This window comes from Drosophila albomicans, chromosome X (genome assembly GCF_009650485.2).
Source record: "Drosophila albomicans strain 15112-1751.03 chromosome X, ASM965048v2, whole genome shotgun sequence".
Lineage (NCBI taxonomy): Eukaryota > Metazoa > Arthropoda > Insecta > Diptera > Drosophilidae > Drosophila > Drosophila albomicans.
Genome location: NC_047627.2, coordinates 21749672 through 21764428, shown reverse-complemented (window position 1 = coordinate 21764428; position 14757 = coordinate 21749672). Strand labels below are relative to the sequence as shown.

General features: G+C 43.2%; 5 protein-coding genes and 1 long non-coding RNA gene across 11 annotated transcripts in view; 4 read left to right on the top strand and 2 right to left on the bottom strand.

Annotated features, from left to right (window-relative positions):
- Positions 1 to 4003, bottom strand: part of LOC117573517 (mannosyl-oligosaccharide alpha-1,2-mannosidase IA) — a 66298-nt gene extending 62295 nt beyond the window's left edge. Inside the window, exons 1-2 of one of the 4 annotated variants that reach the window (XM_052003491.1) lie at positions 3784 to 4003; positions 2010 to 3077 (exon numbers count right to left, since the gene is read on the bottom strand). In XM_052003491.1, the coding sequence (XP_051859451.1) occupies positions 2010 to 2594 (585 nt within the window). In that variant the 5' untranslated portion in view covers positions 2595 to 3077; positions 3784 to 4003. Of the gene's footprint in view, positions 1 to 2009; positions 3558 to 3783 lie in introns of those variants that run through there. The other 3 variants (XM_052003493.1, XM_052003496.1, XM_052003495.1) reach the window with 3 other exon arrangements.
- Positions 111 to 1044, top strand: LOC127565383 (uncharacterized). Its single transcript, XR_007954715.1, has 3 exons — positions 111 to 279; positions 411 to 639; positions 864 to 1044. It is a non-coding gene; the product is annotated as an uncharacterized LOC127565383 (long non-coding RNA).
- Positions 4004 to 4505: 502 nt separating the features above from the next.
- On the top strand, positions 4506 to 6807 carry LOC117573528 (activating signal cointegrator 1). Its single transcript, XM_034256778.2, has 5 exons — positions 4506 to 4653; positions 4721 to 5791; positions 6088 to 6209; positions 6268 to 6462; positions 6523 to 6807. The coding sequence occupies exons 1-5, from the start codon at positions 4586 to 4588 to the stop codon at positions 6591 to 6593; spliced, it is 1527 nt and encodes a 508-aa protein (XP_034112669.1). The 5' UTR covers positions 4506 to 4585; the 3' UTR covers positions 6594 to 6807.
- A 213-nt stretch (positions 6808 to 7020) lies between these two features.
- LOC117573556 (migration and invasion enhancer 1) lies at positions 7021 to 7888 on the top strand. Of its 2 annotated transcripts, XM_052003530.1 has the most exons (3): positions 7021 to 7221; positions 7284 to 7550; positions 7619 to 7888. In XM_052003530.1, the coding sequence occupies exons 1-2, from the start codon at positions 7196 to 7198 to the stop codon at positions 7543 to 7545; spliced, it is 288 nt and encodes a 95-aa protein (XP_051859490.1). In that variant the 5' UTR covers positions 7021 to 7195; the 3' UTR covers positions 7546 to 7550; positions 7619 to 7888. The 2 variants fall into 2 exon arrangements, with proteins under 2 accessions (XP_051859490.1, XP_034112733.1); XM_034256842.2 differs by having other exon boundaries at positions 7022 to 7221; positions 7284 to 7887.
- Positions 7889 to 8460: 572 nt separating this feature from the next.
- Positions 8461 to 10842, bottom strand: LOC117573510 (cactin). The gene has a single exon (XM_034256742.2). It carries the CDS (start codon positions 10738 to 10740, stop codon positions 8488 to 8490), a length of 2253 nt encoding a protein of 750 aa, XP_034112633.1. The 5' UTR covers positions 10741 to 10842; the 3' UTR covers positions 8461 to 8487.
- Positions 10843 to 11090: 248 nt separating this feature from the next.
- On the top strand, positions 11091 to 13905 carry LOC117573494 (molybdenum cofactor sulfurase). 2 transcript variants are annotated; one of them, XM_034256725.2, is made up of 3 exons: positions 11091 to 11274; positions 11366 to 11510; positions 11628 to 13905. In XM_034256725.2, exons 1-3 carry the CDS (start codon positions 11199 to 11201, stop codon positions 13774 to 13776), a joined length of 2370 nt encoding a protein of 789 aa, XP_034112616.1. In that variant the 5' UTR covers positions 11091 to 11198; the 3' UTR covers positions 13777 to 13905. The 2 variants fall into 2 exon arrangements, with proteins under 2 accessions (XP_034112616.1, XP_034112623.1); XM_034256732.2 differs by lacking the exon at positions 11091 to 11274 and having other exon boundaries at positions 11365 to 11499.
- The last annotated feature ends 852 nt before the right edge of the window (positions 13906 to 14757 follow it).

Sequence of the window (14757 nt, the reverse complement as noted above, 5' to 3'; positions counted from 1 at the left end):
GTTTTTTTTTTTTGCCTCTTCTCTCTTTCTTACTTAATATCGTTTAGCGCCTAAGAACACTTTTTTTTGGGTCAGTAGAATACATAACAGAAATAAAATGCTATGAAAATTACGAGGGGGCAAATATGTTAAAAGAAAAAAAAAGCTAAGTGGATGGTGGAAAAAAGTGACTAACAAAGTGAAAGCACATCAAAATTATTGCATTTTTTGGCGACTTAGCAAATAACAGCAACAACAGTTAGGAAACTAAATAAATAGCACATAAAGAAATCAAAACAGGTAAAAATATATGTATGCATAAGTTGCTCGATCAACTAATACCCTGTAATTATTCAAATACTATACAGTTGAAGTCTTATGTGAAATGTTATGTTTCGTGTTTATTTTGGATATTGTATTTAAATTTCTAGATATTCATCGTAATACCCCGCTGGACTTGTACTCAGGGTATAGCCAGCCAGTGAAAACGGAAAGAGGAAACTGATCAAGTCGAAAGATGTTGATTCAACTGAGGAACCAGCCATGAATGATTGTTGAGGCACGGGAAATGGCTAAATGGAATAACAGTGGTTTGCAGGTAGCATAAATAGTAAGCGAACGAGTTGCTTATAGAAAAATCAACAAAACACACACATCAAAGTATGTACATGCAATTAAAACAACTTACACCTGAACGTACCGTAATGTTATCGAAACAATGAAAATCAAATGTGCAGAAATGTGTTTCCAATGAAATGTATATAAATATAATGATATCTGATATCAATCTACAAACGTTTCATTTGTGTTTTCCTGTTTCGACAGCAATGCAGAAACACATGTTTGAAAAGACTTGGCGATAAACTAACTACTCCCATTCTTAGTTTCAGGCGTGCATAATATGTGAAATGTGTGTTCGTTTCCTGAAAAATAATATTTAAACACCGCAATCCAATTAAAATTATCAAACACGCACGACTTACATGGCAGTTCAATTACAGTATCGCAAAACAAGAAAATCTGCTAAAGTTTGTATACGTAGAAACATTGTGGCGAACAGTGGAAGCTCGCAAAGAAGAATATTTAAGACATAATTGGAGTGTTTAGTTTGACTTATTTCTTTTAATTAATTAAACTATGAATCCAACAAATAAATACTATGTATTTATATATTCCAAAAATTTAAATAAAGAGAAAAGTAAAGTAAAGTTCACTCAATTTTTTTAAATTAAATTTGTAATTAGCATTTTTTGGAATCAAAACAAGGTGTTACACATTAAGAATCTTGTAGAATTTCAAATTGAAGTACATAATTGGAGTGTTTAGTTTGAGTTATTTCTTGTAATTAAATAAACTATGAATCCAACAAATAAATATTATGTATTTATATATTCCAAAAATGTAAAGAAAGAGACCTATTTTTATGTTCACTCCATTTTTTTAAATTAAATTTTTAATTGGCATTTTCTAGAAATTACAATAACCATCAAAACAAGGTGTTTCGCATTTACGAGCGTCTACTGTAGCACTAATTAGGTCGCCATTTTAAAGTTTGGAATGCATTCGCTGGCATTCATAAAGCACTAATTTACTACATGCTTTTTCACTTCGGATTTCGCATTTGCATTTGACTTTTCAAAAACTCTTGCCCTCTCACTCTCTAACTTTTTTTTTTGCTTACTCTTGCCACTCGTGTGGCTTCGTTATCAACACGAAGAGTGTGACGAAGCAGCTGATCGCGAAACTAAGCAAACGAATCAACGAGTTGCTGCTGCTTCTGCTGCTGCCAGCATCAGCACACACACAGCATGAGAGCCTTCGATAACACGTCATAAAAAGAAAAAAAATAAACACGAAGCTTAACGATTGCTGTCACGGAAGTCAATGCAGAAGCGAAGAAGAGGAAGCTTTGAAAGCTTTCATCTGTTTGACACACTGAAGCTTATCAGCTAATTACCTAAAACGTGTGCGAGCGAAATGACAAGAGACAAGAGAAGAAGTACAATTGTATGTATGATAATCGCACTCACCTCTTTGACTTTAAGACGTTTCTCCTCCATTCCCGCGTCGGCAGCATGATCAGCTGTAGAGTCCTTTGACATGCCCATGGGCAGCTTCAATTGTTGTTGTTGCTGCTGTTGTTGTTGTTGTTGATTATGTGTGGTATCATCGGCCGATGAGACACGTTGTTGTTGTTGCGCCACATCGGGCTGCGTCTCCTGTTGCACCGGCTGCTCTTGTTGCACCGCTGGCGCAGCCGCAGCGCCAGCTGCATCGGATGCAGCAGCAGCGACAGCGGCCACTTGCGGCTCATCGAGTATGTCGCCGAGCTCAGCAATGATTTTCTGTTGCAATCGCTGACGATCGCCCATAAAATGCGGATCCTCGTCGCGTGGCGCATGCGCAGCCAGCGGAGGGGCGGGTATGAAGATTTCGGGACCGGCCTTTTGGAAGTGCTTGTAGACGCGCAGTACGCGCTCGCTGCCAAAATTATCGGGCAGCAGGAAAATGCCACCGAAGCATAGGAAGCACAATGTCACCAGCACGAGTCCAATTAGACATTTCTCGCGCGAATGGAAGTTTGATTTACGTCCAATTGGACCGATTCGATACATTTTCGTGTTGTTTCTATATGTGTGTGTGCGTTATGTATGTGTGTGTTTTGGTGAGTTGGGGGTGTTGGAGGCGCACTGCTTCTTCTTCTTTCGTCTTTTTGTTCGCCGCTGCTCAGCTCAGCTGACGTTATGATGCCGGTTTCAAAACAGATGCATACGCACACACACAATCAAGCAACATTGGCATAAATGCATTCACTCACTCACACACGCACACGACGCATTCACACATACACGCTCTCGTTGGAGATTCACGCACACTATTGCACACACGATGACGCAGGCGCATATAAATTGAAGAGCTTTTTTTCTTGTTGTAGTTTCGATGCCGTTGTTGTTGCTGGTGTTGTTAGTGCGGGCGTTTCATTGTTTTTGTTGCTACTTGTATATATGTATGTATGAGTATTCTGTATAATTTTATTACTTGGCTATTTTTGGCAAAACTATTACACGTAAGCGAAGACTTTTGACGACGGCAAACTACTGGAAAACAACAAAAAAACAATACAACACAAATCAAAGTTAATAACGAGCAAATCGAGCAGCGTGTCAAATTTAAACGCAGCGACAAAGCAGCAATAATAACACTATAACGGCAAAAAGCCAACGGCGGCAGCAGCGTGGCGTATGTTGGAGCAAGCGAGCGAGAGAGTGAGATGAAGAGGAGGGAGAGTGGAAAGAAAAGGAGGAAAGAGACAGGTTGGGAGCAGCGCGACAGAGCGACTCACGCAATTTGCACAAGCCAAAAACAATAGTTTGAAATGCAGAAAGCTAAAACTTCAATAGCTTTGTTTTTTGTTTAACGGGGCGTGTGTGTGTTTGCAAAAGCAAATACAGCTGTGCGAATCACGAATTCACGGATTCTCAATGAGGGTGGCTGCTGACTGAGACGCGGACAGAGAAGCTGACTGCGGCTGCGGCAAAAAATTGAGGCGTCCCCGCCATTGCCTTTCCTTGTTGTTGTCACCGCTGACGTCTGCTTTGATTTTTTTCCGTTTTTTTTTTTGCCAATGACTTTCGTTGCCGTTTTATTGTTGTTGTTGCTATTGTTGTTGTCGCCAGGTAGCACTTTCTATTTTGGCCAGTTTGAAAATTGATTTGGTACGCCGCTCTCAATGTTATGTTATTTACAATAAATTGAACACACACACAGGAGCGGGCACACACACATACGAACAGGAGCACTAACCAATTAAATAAACACACAGCGAACGCGTCTCGGTGTCTTCGAGAATTTACAAATAGAAGAACACACACTAGCACGATTTTTCGTATATTTTAATTGATTATACGCGTAAGATCACAGTCTGAGAAGCAGCAAGCAACAGAGAGCAGACAACACACATCTCACGAACGAACGGGAGCGGTAGAGCGTTTAAAATGTTTCCATTGCTTTCATTGTGCACGAATATTTATTGTATTTTGTTTTCTACTTGCATTTCGCATATTTTTGTTGTCATAGCGTTGCCAGACATTTGTTTTTGTACCCATTCCCAGTTGCCGATTGTAATGATTACCAACACTGCATTTCTTTCATGTCAAGTAATCGAATAATATTTATTCTTTTATTTACTTCTTATATGAATTATGCCAATAAACATAAATAAAATTTATGTTTTCTTATGTTAAGCTTTGTAATTTACAGTGTAACGCAAAATTTGAGCAGCCATCAAATATGAAAAGAAATTCAAATATATGTGCGCGTTCATATTTATCGATAATCTTGAGTATTTAGGGCTACTTTAATGCATTTTGATTTATGAACTTCACCAAAAGATTAAAATTATGTTTATAAGTGTGAAAAATTAAGTAAAAAAAATTCCAATTTTAAATAATGACTTTTAATGCAAAATCACAAACAAGCAGCATTATCGATAATGTTCGTGCTCTTAACGGCAAATCGATAAGTAAGCCGAAACAGCTGTTCATGTAGAATTATTGAGTTGGCTTTTATTTCATAAATTTATACAATTCAAATTGGCAGCAGCAATATGGAAAAGTGGCTGGGCGACACTTTGTCCAAGTGCCTCGATTGTGTGGTCACCGATCAAATGATGTCGTGAGTGTCAAGTGTTAACGGAAACTTGAATGGTTAATAACTGATTTTCTCTTTTTGGAATTCACAGCACTATTTTGGCCATACGCGACGACTCTGAGTTCGACAGTTACTTTGATAATCTGCTCAACAAGGATAATGAAGAGCATCGAATGTTTCTGTTGAACTGTCGCCACATGCTGCTCAGTGGCAAGCAGCCGCGCAGCAGCCACCAAGCCAAAGGCAAGTCACCCACAGGTGGAGGCAGTGGCGGTGGAACCGGCGGCGGTGGTGGAGGAGGAGGAGCGGCTAAGAAGCAGGGAAAATATGTGAATCTGTATGCCAAGGATGGCCAAGTGCTGGGTGCCAATGTGCTGTTGAAGGGACGACGCAGCTGCGATTGCCAGGCAGCCGAACACAAGCTGATCAACAATTGTCTCGGTTGCGGACGCATTGTTTGCGAACAGGAGGGCAGCGGTCCATGTCTGTTTTGCGGACAGCTTGTCTACACACCCGAGGAAGAGCTCAAGATGGCCAAGGCGGCCACACGGCAGCCTAAACAACAAGCTGGCGGCAAGAAGTCCTCCAACAAGGCGCTGCAGGAGGCGTTGGCACAGCGTGATCGTCTGCTGGAATACGACAAGAATAGTGAGAAACGTACCACGGTGATTGACGATGAGCTGGACTATTTCCAGGAGAACTCCGTCTGGCTGACGGATGTGGAGCGCGAGAAGTACGAGCAGCTGAAGAGCGAGATGCATGATTTGAAGCACGGCAGCCGTTTGAAGCGCAAGATTAAAGTGGATTTCGCTGGCCGTGAGCTGCCAGATGAATCGTTAATCAGCAAGGAGTACGAACAGCAGGTGTTGCGCCAACTGGCTGCAGTGAGCAAGCAACAAGCAGCAGCTACTGCTGGCACCACGACAACGTGTCTAATTGGCCACTCTGCCATGGGATTGGCGCCCAATTTGGATGTGGCTAAGGCGCCCACTTATCGTCCCAACAAGGAGCAACAGCAGTGGCCAGCCGTGCCCACACACGATGGTCTGGAGCGTGTCTACAATCGGGTGCAGGATAAGGAGCTGCTAGAGCTGCAGGACATGCGACAGTGTCTGTCCATGCATCAGCCGTGGGCCTCGCTGCTCGTGGCAGGCATTAAGAGGTGAGTGCGAATCGTTGTCGATAAAAACTATTTATCGGCAGTGCTGCCAATGCACTTCGAGGCGGCAGTGCTGCCCATGTTTTCGTTATTTTTGTTTGTTGTGGACCTGTTCACTTTTGTGAGAATGTGAAAAAGTAACTGAAGTAATTAATCTACATTATGTCGTATCATCAAAAGAATATGACACTTTCCCATCGTATGCTGGTGCTTCATTCATTTATTTTTGCTTCCTTTTCTTTTATAAGCTTACAAAACTAGTTCTTTATAAAACATTCTAACCGATATTTATTCTGCAGGCATGAAGGTCGTGTTTGGTACAGCGAGCATCGAGGCCGCCTGTGGATAGCCTCGACTTCCAAGGAGCCGCATGCAGATGACATTGCCCAAATGGAGCAGTTCTATCGAGTGCTCTACAATGGTAAGTATCCGGAAGAATAGTCTCGTGTTGGGAATAATTATACTATATATTCATGCAGATGACAATCTGGAATTCCCCAAGCATTATCCAACCAGCAGTCTGCTGGGCTGTGTGCATGTTGACAACTGTCTGCCCCAGGAGGAATATCGGGATTTGTATCCTCAGGGTGAATCCGATAGTCCCTATGTGTTTGTCTGCACCAATCCCGAACAGTTGCCAATGCTGCTGCCAGTCCACGGGGAACACAAGATCTGTAAGTGCAGCAACGTCTCTTTTATTTACAATTCGATTTGATTACGAATTTGTCTTGCAGATGAGTTGCCTCTGAAGACACACAATGCCGCATGCAAGACACTTCTTCGTGCACGCGTTAACAAAGGCTGAGCATTTTCATAATTATAATTGAACATTGAACATTCGAAACAAAATATTTAAAAAACGCGTAGTTCCAAAACACTTTTTAAGTTAATGTAAAGTTAGCATTTAAAGTGCTCTAAACAAAAATGTAAAGTAATTTCTAGTTCCAATATATGTATTTTAAAGTGGATGTAAATTATGAATTTAAAGTGTTTGAAACAATAAAAATAGTCTTAAGTGATGGAATAACTTAATAAAAATAAAGAGCTTCATGAATTAATTACCAACTAAAAGATCTGTGCGAATAGCACAAAAAAGTTGTACACGAAAAAGGATGCAACATTTCGGTTACAATTTCAAATGCGCTTTGCGAAATCTGCGTGTCGATGCGATAATTATCGATATATGTGTGCAATCGATATTGAAATATATTGCAACGGTTCCAGCACTAACGTATTGTGGTTGCCTAACTTGGAAGCTTTATTTCTGGGGACAACTGAAATCAAAAAGGTCAACTTCAATTTGAAAAATCAAATAAATGAACACACAATTAAATTCAATGTGTAAACAATCGGAAAATATAATTATTATTGATTGCGATTAAAGAGCTTTAAGCTTTCGTTTGAACAATGGTAAACGTGGATGTGGAATACTGGTACGTGATCCAATTCGTATGAAAACTGATGATATTCTATGTATATTACTCGATGTCCACAGCGGCGTGTGCAATTTTGCGATGCACTGCCAGATGCTGAGACAGTTCCTCTTGGATGCAGCTCCCGATGTGGAGGTCTCATGCCATCAGGGACGTCGTGGAGCCTTCGAGGTGAAGATCGACGATCAGTTGGTCCACTCGAAGCTCAGTTGTTTAGCGTTTCCCCAGCACCAAAGCGTGCTCCTCCAGGTGGAGAGAGCGCGACGAGGCGAATCTGTGGAACGTGTGAAGGAAGCGCCCATCAAAGACTGCAGCATTATGTGAAGCAAGTAATGATTTTGACCAATAACTAATTGTTGATCTATTTGACTGAGTTACTAAATTTTTAAATGATAAGGGCTAGAAGGCTGAAATTAAAACGCAGCATAGCTGATTTGATGTTGATCATGCAATAAAAGAGATTGATCGAAATTCCAACTGCAAATTGATCAACATTAAGTAAATACGAACAATTCTCTTTTAGCTCGAGTTAAAATTCCTTTCGCTGATTTATAACTTTTAAAAAATCTTTCTAACATGATTACAAAATATAGATTTTTGTGTGATATCCTAAACTGACGCTTAATTCAAAAAATTGCTGTAGACGCTACAAAAATGTTAAATATTTATATAATAATTCGATTTTACTAGTTTTTTATTTCAAAAATATAAATTTTGGGTTGATTTTGCTGAAATTTAAAGATTTTGGTTAAGTTAAAACAAATATATATATAAATTATAATTTAATTTAAATATATAGTTTTGTAAAGTGATTTTGTTTTGTATAAGAATCGTATTTATTTTATTTCTTCCTCGAATAACTCAGGATCTTGAGACAAACTTAAGCGCTAAGATTTTGAGCGAGTGGAGCTTGTAAAATTCGAAAGCTCAAGGTTCTTAAGTGACATATGGCAGTAAATATTGTCTACTATTTATCCTTTGCTTTAATTTGGGATCATAAGTCCTCATTTTATGCTGGTTGTGTAAAACTCTTTATCCTGAACGACTGACAGAAAAATTTATGTACAGCCTTAAATTTCCACTTTTTATATATTATTAATCTTTATTACTTATTCTGATTGATCGACTGACTGCTTGAAGTATCAGTGCTCAAGTCGGAACTTCCCAATCAAACTGTGTACGATGTTTACAAGTATTATTTTATTCACTTTTAAAAACCAATATGTTTAAATAAAAAAAAATGACGAAGATAAATATATTTGATGTTTAGCGCCTGTAGCGATAGCGCTTAAAGTGAAACCACAGCTGGAATATGTTGTTGTGGAACTGACAACGAAAACCGCGCTTATAACTAAACTCCCACTCGCGATTGACGATCTTAAAGGCAATATCCTCATATGGCGGACCCGTGTGAAAGCGCAACACAGCAAAGTCCGCATTGTCCGCACATGGGGTGAGGAAGTATTGTGGCGTCTGGGACTTATCCATGAGATCCGGATAGAAGATGTTAAACTTGTAGCCCTGGACAATCTTTGGCGGCGGATTGTCCATGTCATAATGCGTCTGATTGTATTTGTTCCACTCGAAGCCGGTGTGGACGCGATTAAAGTAGCGCGGCTTTCGCGGTCGATACTTGTCCGTCGCCAGCTGGGGCACTGCATCCACTGTGGTCTCCACACTGAACTCGGCCTCATCGCCCTGCATTCCTTTGCGCGCCTCACCCCGCATACGCTGTTCCTGGGGCGTCAGCTCAACGCTATCGGCAATGCGCTCCGGATGGATGAGCTGGAGACGCTGCTGGCGCACCCGATGCTCGTCATCGCTGTCACCGTAGAGCGCACCATCCACGTTGTCCTCATCGGCAGCAGTCAAGCGGCGTCCGGTGAAATCCTCGTCACGCATGTAGCTGGGACTGTAGTTGCCCAGTTGATACAGACGCACAGCCTGCTGCAGCTCACGCAACGGACTGTCCATGTCCTGCTCCGGATCTGCTTCCAAGTCTGCTTCAGCAGGAGGCTGCTGCTCATCGTCCAGCTCATCCTCCTGCTTAACAACAGCCATAGGAGAGGTTCCTCCTGCTGCTGCTGTGGTAGTGGTTGCCTCACTGCTGCCGCCGTCGTTCTCACGCTTCAGCAGCGACAGCTTCTCGCGGAGCAGCGCCTGATGGCGATCCCGGAGACGAGCACGCGCCATGTGCGCCTTCAGCTGCGACAACAGACTCTCCCAGTAGCTGATGTCGACGCCATCGGCACGTCCGCTGATCTTGGCCTCGATGCGGCCGCGCATCTCGTCCAGCTGCTTGGCATTCTTTCCGCGAAATATGTCCGCCACATCCTTAACCACGCTCTGATGGATGCCGTCGCGCCGTTGATTCAATGCGTTCGCCTCGCTCTGCTGCTGCTTGAGCTGCTTCTGCAGCTCGTCCTGCACAATGGTGACCATGTCATTCCAGAAATCCATATGCCTGCCCTGCTCCAGCTCCTCGTACACCTTAATGTCCACGAGCAGATCCTCCAGCTCGTCCATATGCAGGCCATGGAGCAGCATGTATGGCTCATGCATCTGCATCTCGAGCGCATCCTCGAGCGTCGTTTCTGTGCTGCCGGCGGACACGTATTGGGCCAACAGATCGATGGGTTTGGCGCGTCCATCGCGTATGCGAATCTCGCTGCGCAGACGAGCCTGCTCCAAGTGAAACTGATCCTCTTGGCGTTGCCATTCGCGGAATTGCACCGCCTCCTTGGAGCGCTGCTGTTGCATGGCATCGTCTTCGCGGGCCTGACGCTCCAGTTCACGTTCCTGACGTCGCTTCTTCACCTTCTCGAGCTCGCGACGATTCTCCAGCTGCTTTTGCAGCGAGAGAACTTCGACGGTTTTGCTCGAGAGATTGGCCAGACCCTCGACCTCGAGTTTCTTGCCCCAGTGGAAGGTGGATGTTAAATTGGAGTCACCAAACGGATTGTCCTCGTTGGAGTACGTCTGGTATTCGTTGTCCCAGCCCATGCGCTGTCGGCGACGCTGCTCCTTGGCCTGTTTCTCGCGCAGACGGCGGGCACGCTTCTCCTCCGGCGTCTCGTTCGCCTTCAGTTGCTCTTTGACACGTTGGCGCTCCTGCTGTTCGCGCAGACGTCGCTCCTCCAGCGTCTGCAGCAGTTTAATGGAGCTCATTTCGGGACTGCGCTTACTTTTCGCTACTCCTCTTGGTGGCGCTGATGAACTGGAGGATGACGATGAACTGGAACTGGAGCTGGAGGGTGAGCGACGACGTTGCTCCTTCACCTTCTCCTTCTCCTTCTTGTCGCGTACACTTCGTTGGCGTTCGCGACTTCGACTGCGCTCCCGTTCCCGCTCTTTGCGCCTGCCGTGTGCATCTCTGTCTCTGTCCCGCTTTCTCTCACGCTCACGCTCGCGATCCCGGTCCGAGTCGCGATATTTGTTGTCGCTGCTGCGTTTGTGATGATCCCGTTTTCGGTCACGACTGCGACTGCGGCTGCGATGTCGTGATTTCTCCTTGGGCATTGTGCACAATAAAACTCTTTCTAAACGTTTGCGGAACAACAAAACACACAGCCAGATAAATGTGCATCAAAACTGTGTGCCGATAACAATTATGCGTGAACAGCTGAGTGGCTTGTTATCGATAGCAAACTGTTAAATGCGATAGCAAAGAAACACGAGGAAGCAACTTTACTTTTTAATATAGTTTAAAAAATTATAAGTTGTATTGTTTAATTTATTTTTAATAGTTTAAGTATATATTTTTATAATATTTACTAATTTTATATTACAGCAGTAATGATACTCCCGCAAATAAGTGACATCGATGTATCGATAGAGCTATTGATTGAATGTCCACCACTATTACTGTTGGTGAAACTATTTTATAATTGCCGGTTGTTTTTCAAGTTGTGTGTGAGTGTTGTTGTGCTGGTGCTGGGGGTATAAAAGCCAATGGAGTTAACTGCAAACACGCAATAATGAGCGGCGAGTACACGGCTGAGTTTAGCGCTGCGGAGCAGGCGCTAATCGATAAAGAATTTTCTAGACTCGCTGGTAGGTGGTATTCAAGGTGGCGAAATACATTGTTTACTGATAAGAATCCCTGTTGACATTGTCAATCGTTGTTGTCTTTTGATTCTCATAGATACTACATACCTCGATCATGCGGGCACAACACTCTACGCGGAGAGTCAAGTGGCAGCTGCCGCACAGCAGTTGCAACGCGATGTGATATGCAATCCACACACCTGTCGCTACACCGGCGACTTTGTGGATCAGGTGCGCTACAAGTAAATACGTTTTTTATGCCCGCTACCCATTGACTAAGAATGTTGAAATGGACAGCGAGTATCTCCGACTATTAAACTTTTGACACTTTATTACATTATTCCATTTGAACTCTGCAGAATACTGGAATTCTTTAACACAACTGCCGAGGATTACCATGTGGTGTTCACAGCAAATGCAACGGCTGCACTGCGTCTGGTTGCCGAGCATTTTGATTTCGGCAGCGAGGGAAATTTTCACTATTGCCGCGAGAATCACACATCGGTGCTGGGCATGCGGCAGCTGGTGCAAGCCAAAGGCATCTATATGCTCACCCAAGAGGAGCTGCTGCTGCTCAATGATGTGGCCCAGGAGGCGACTGCAAATGAAACGACGTCGGGCAATTCACTGGTCGTGTTCTCTGGCCAGTGCAACTTTAGTGGCAACAAGTTGCCATTGACCATCATTGAGCAGTTGCACAAGCACGGCCTGCAACAGCCGGGCAAATGTGTGTGGCGCAAGCAAACGGCTGAAGAGTCACCCACGAAAGCGAAACAGCAGCACTATGTGCTGTTGGATGCCGCCTCCTTGGCAGCCAGCAGTCCATTGGATCTGCAACGGCATCGTGCGGACTATGTGTGCCTCAGTTTCTACAAGCTCTTTGGCTATCCCACCGGCGTGGGAGCGCTGCTCGTTAGTCGACGTGGTGCGGAGGTGTTGCAGAAGCGTTTCTATGGCGGCGGCACCATCAACTATGCGTATCCGCACAGCATGGATCATCAGTTGCGTGACGTGTTCCACGAACGCTTCGAGGATGGCACACTGCCATTCCTATCGATTGTCGAGCTGTTGCAGGGCTTTCGTACGCTTGAGCGTCTGGTGCCCGGTGGCAACACAATGGAGCGCATCTCGCGGCATGTGCACGGCCTGGCACGCTACTGTGCCGAGCAACTGCGGCAGCTGCAACACGCAAATGGAGCGCCACTGATACGGCTGTATAACAATGATGGCTACGAGCAACGTGCCACACAGGGCGGCATTGTGACGTTCAATGTGCTGACCGAGTCGGGTGACTATGTGGGATTCGGTGAGGTGGCGTGTGTGGCATCATTGCATCGCATACTGTTGCGCACCGGTTGCTTTTGCAACATTGGCGCCTGTCAGCGCTATTTGCAGCTCAGCGACGACACAATGGATGCGATCTACAAGCGTGCCGGACGCGTTTGTGGCGACTACTATGATCTGTTAAATGGCCAGCCAACGGGTGCGGTGCGTGTCTCATTTGGTTACATGTCGCGACTGGAGGATGTCGAACGGCTGCTGGAAATGCTGCGCAACAGCTATGTGACTTCGAAGCGACAGCAGCGCGTCGAGTTCATTGTGAATCAAGTGGCACAGCTGCCGAAACCGTTGCAACAACGCGCCCAGCATTTGCGACCACGTCTCCAACAACTGGCCATCTATCCGATCAAATCGTGCGCAGCGTTTAAGATCACAAATGCTGGCGAAAGTTGGCCATTGACCGAGCAGGGATTGCAGTATGATCGTGAATGGATGATTGTCGATATGAGTGGCATGGCATTAACCCAGAAACGTTGCACGCATCTCTGTCTGTTGCAGCCACGCATCGTGCACGATCAATTGCAATTGCATTTCGACAGCTCGTCGTCCTTTGTCTCGGTGCCACTGTCGCTTAGCGCTCAGGCGGAGAACTCGGCGCGGTGTCGCAGCAAAGTTTGCCGCCAGCCCATCGAGGGTTACGACTGTGGTGACGAGGTGGCCAATTGGCTGAGCGATCAACTGGGCATCGATGGATTGCGTCTGTTGCGTCAATCGGGACAGCGCAGCAGTGCAGCAAACGGCAAGCAGCAGAAGCAACAGCTAAGTCTCGTCAATCAGGCGCAATTTCTGCTTGTGAATCGAGCTTCGGTGCGTTCGCTGGACTTCGAGGAGCCGCTGGACGAGACCGTTGATCGTTTTCGTGGCAACATCATCGTGGAGACCGATGTTCCCTTCGAGGAGTTGTCCTACACGCAGCTGCGCATCGGCGACGTCCATTTCCATGTGGATGGACCGTGTCAGCGTTGCGACATGATCTGCATTAATCAACGCACAGGCGAACGTTCGCCGGAGACGCTCACAACAATCGCTCGCATGCAGAGCGGCAAAATGCGATTTGGCATTTACATTTCACAAGTGCAAAGCGATGCCACTGACGATCCACACGACGAACAGCAGCAGCAGAAGCAGCTGCACTTGACATGTGGCGATGTCATTGTAATCGATTGATCATATAGTACATATATATAGCACGATACGTTATACATATCAATATCAATATCACATTACATTCCCCACACGATTTGTTTAGTTAAATTTCAATTAAAACGGTGTACCTGCTACAGCTTGCCACAACTATATATGCGATTTTGTTTACACTGAATTTATTTTCTTTATATTGTTATTCAATTCATAGGAATGAAAGAAAAATATTTGCTTTATTTCGTAAAATAATTTAACTAATTTTATGAAAATCTGTTAGAACTAGAAATCAAACAATGCTATAATTACAAATTATACACTGAAGCTATTAAGTCTTAGCTTCAGTGTATAATTTGTAATTATGGCATTGTAATAAATATGAAAATTTTACGTTAAAATATTTTATATTACAAAAATGAATTAAAAATTGTGTTATGAAAATCTGTTAGAACAAGAATTCAAACATTGTTATAATTAAAAATTATAAACTGAAGCTAAGAACAAAGAAATATGAACATGAATATAAAAACATTTTGTTATAATATTTTATACTATAAAAGTTAATCAAAAATGATAGTATGAAAACCGTTAAAAACGAGAATTCAATCATTGAATTAAATAAAAATTATACAATGAAGTTAAGAACAAATAGATCTGAACATGAATATTAAAATGTTCTTTCACAATAGAATTTTTAACTAAAAAATAAATAAAATTTTATACAAATAAAAATGATGAAGTTATAATTAATATGAAATGTGAGTGAGAAAATTAAATAATTTGAAATTTCAAAATATGTAGTAGGCATATAATATATGGATAATAAATTTGAAAACAAATGAAATAAAGTGAATTTACCATAAATATAGTATTTTATTTTATGATGATAAAAAGATGAAAGATATAATTAATTGATGCTTAGTTGGAAAATATCAAATATATGAATGAATATGCTAGAAATGTGGAACAAAATTCGAGTGATAATTGTTTGTAAACCAAATTCTTATA

Excerpts from the sequence above, each read along its gene's own strand:
- LOC117573494 (XM_034256725.2), top strand. The coding sequence starts at position 11,199 with ATGAGCGGCGAGTACACGGCTGAGTTTAGCGCTGCGGAGCAGGCGCTA. Across the intron at positions 11,275-11,365 it reads AGAATTTTCTAGACTCGCTG|ATACTACATACCTCGATCAT; the intron begins GTAGGTGGTATT and ends TGATTCTCATAG. Across the intron at positions 11,511-11,627 it reads GTGGATCAGGTGCGCTACAA|AATACTGGAATTCTTTAACA; the intron begins GTAAATACGTTT and ends TGAACTCTGCAG.
- LOC117573510 (XM_034256742.2), bottom strand. The coding sequence starts at position 10,740 with ATGCCCAAGGAGAAATCACGACATCGCAGCCGCAGTCGCAGTCGTGAC.
- LOC117573556 (XM_052003530.1), top strand. The coding sequence starts at position 7,196 with ATGGTAAACGTGGATGTGGAATACTG. Across the intron at positions 7,222-7,283 it reads AACGTGGATGTGGAATACTG|CGGCGTGTGCAATTTTGCGA; the intron begins GTACGTGATCCA and ends CGATGTCCACAG.
- LOC117573528 (XM_034256778.2), top strand. The coding sequence starts at position 4,586 with ATGGAAAAGTGGCTGGGCGACACTTTGTCCAAGTGCCTCGATTGTGTG. Across the intron at positions 6,210-6,267 it reads CTATCGAGTGCTCTACAATG|ATGACAATCTGGAATTCCCC; the intron begins GTAAGTATCCGG and ends ATATTCATGCAG. Across the intron at positions 6,463-6,522 it reads CCACGGGGAACACAAGATCT|ATGAGTTGCCTCTGAAGACA; the intron begins GTAAGTGCAGCA and ends TTTGTCTTGCAG.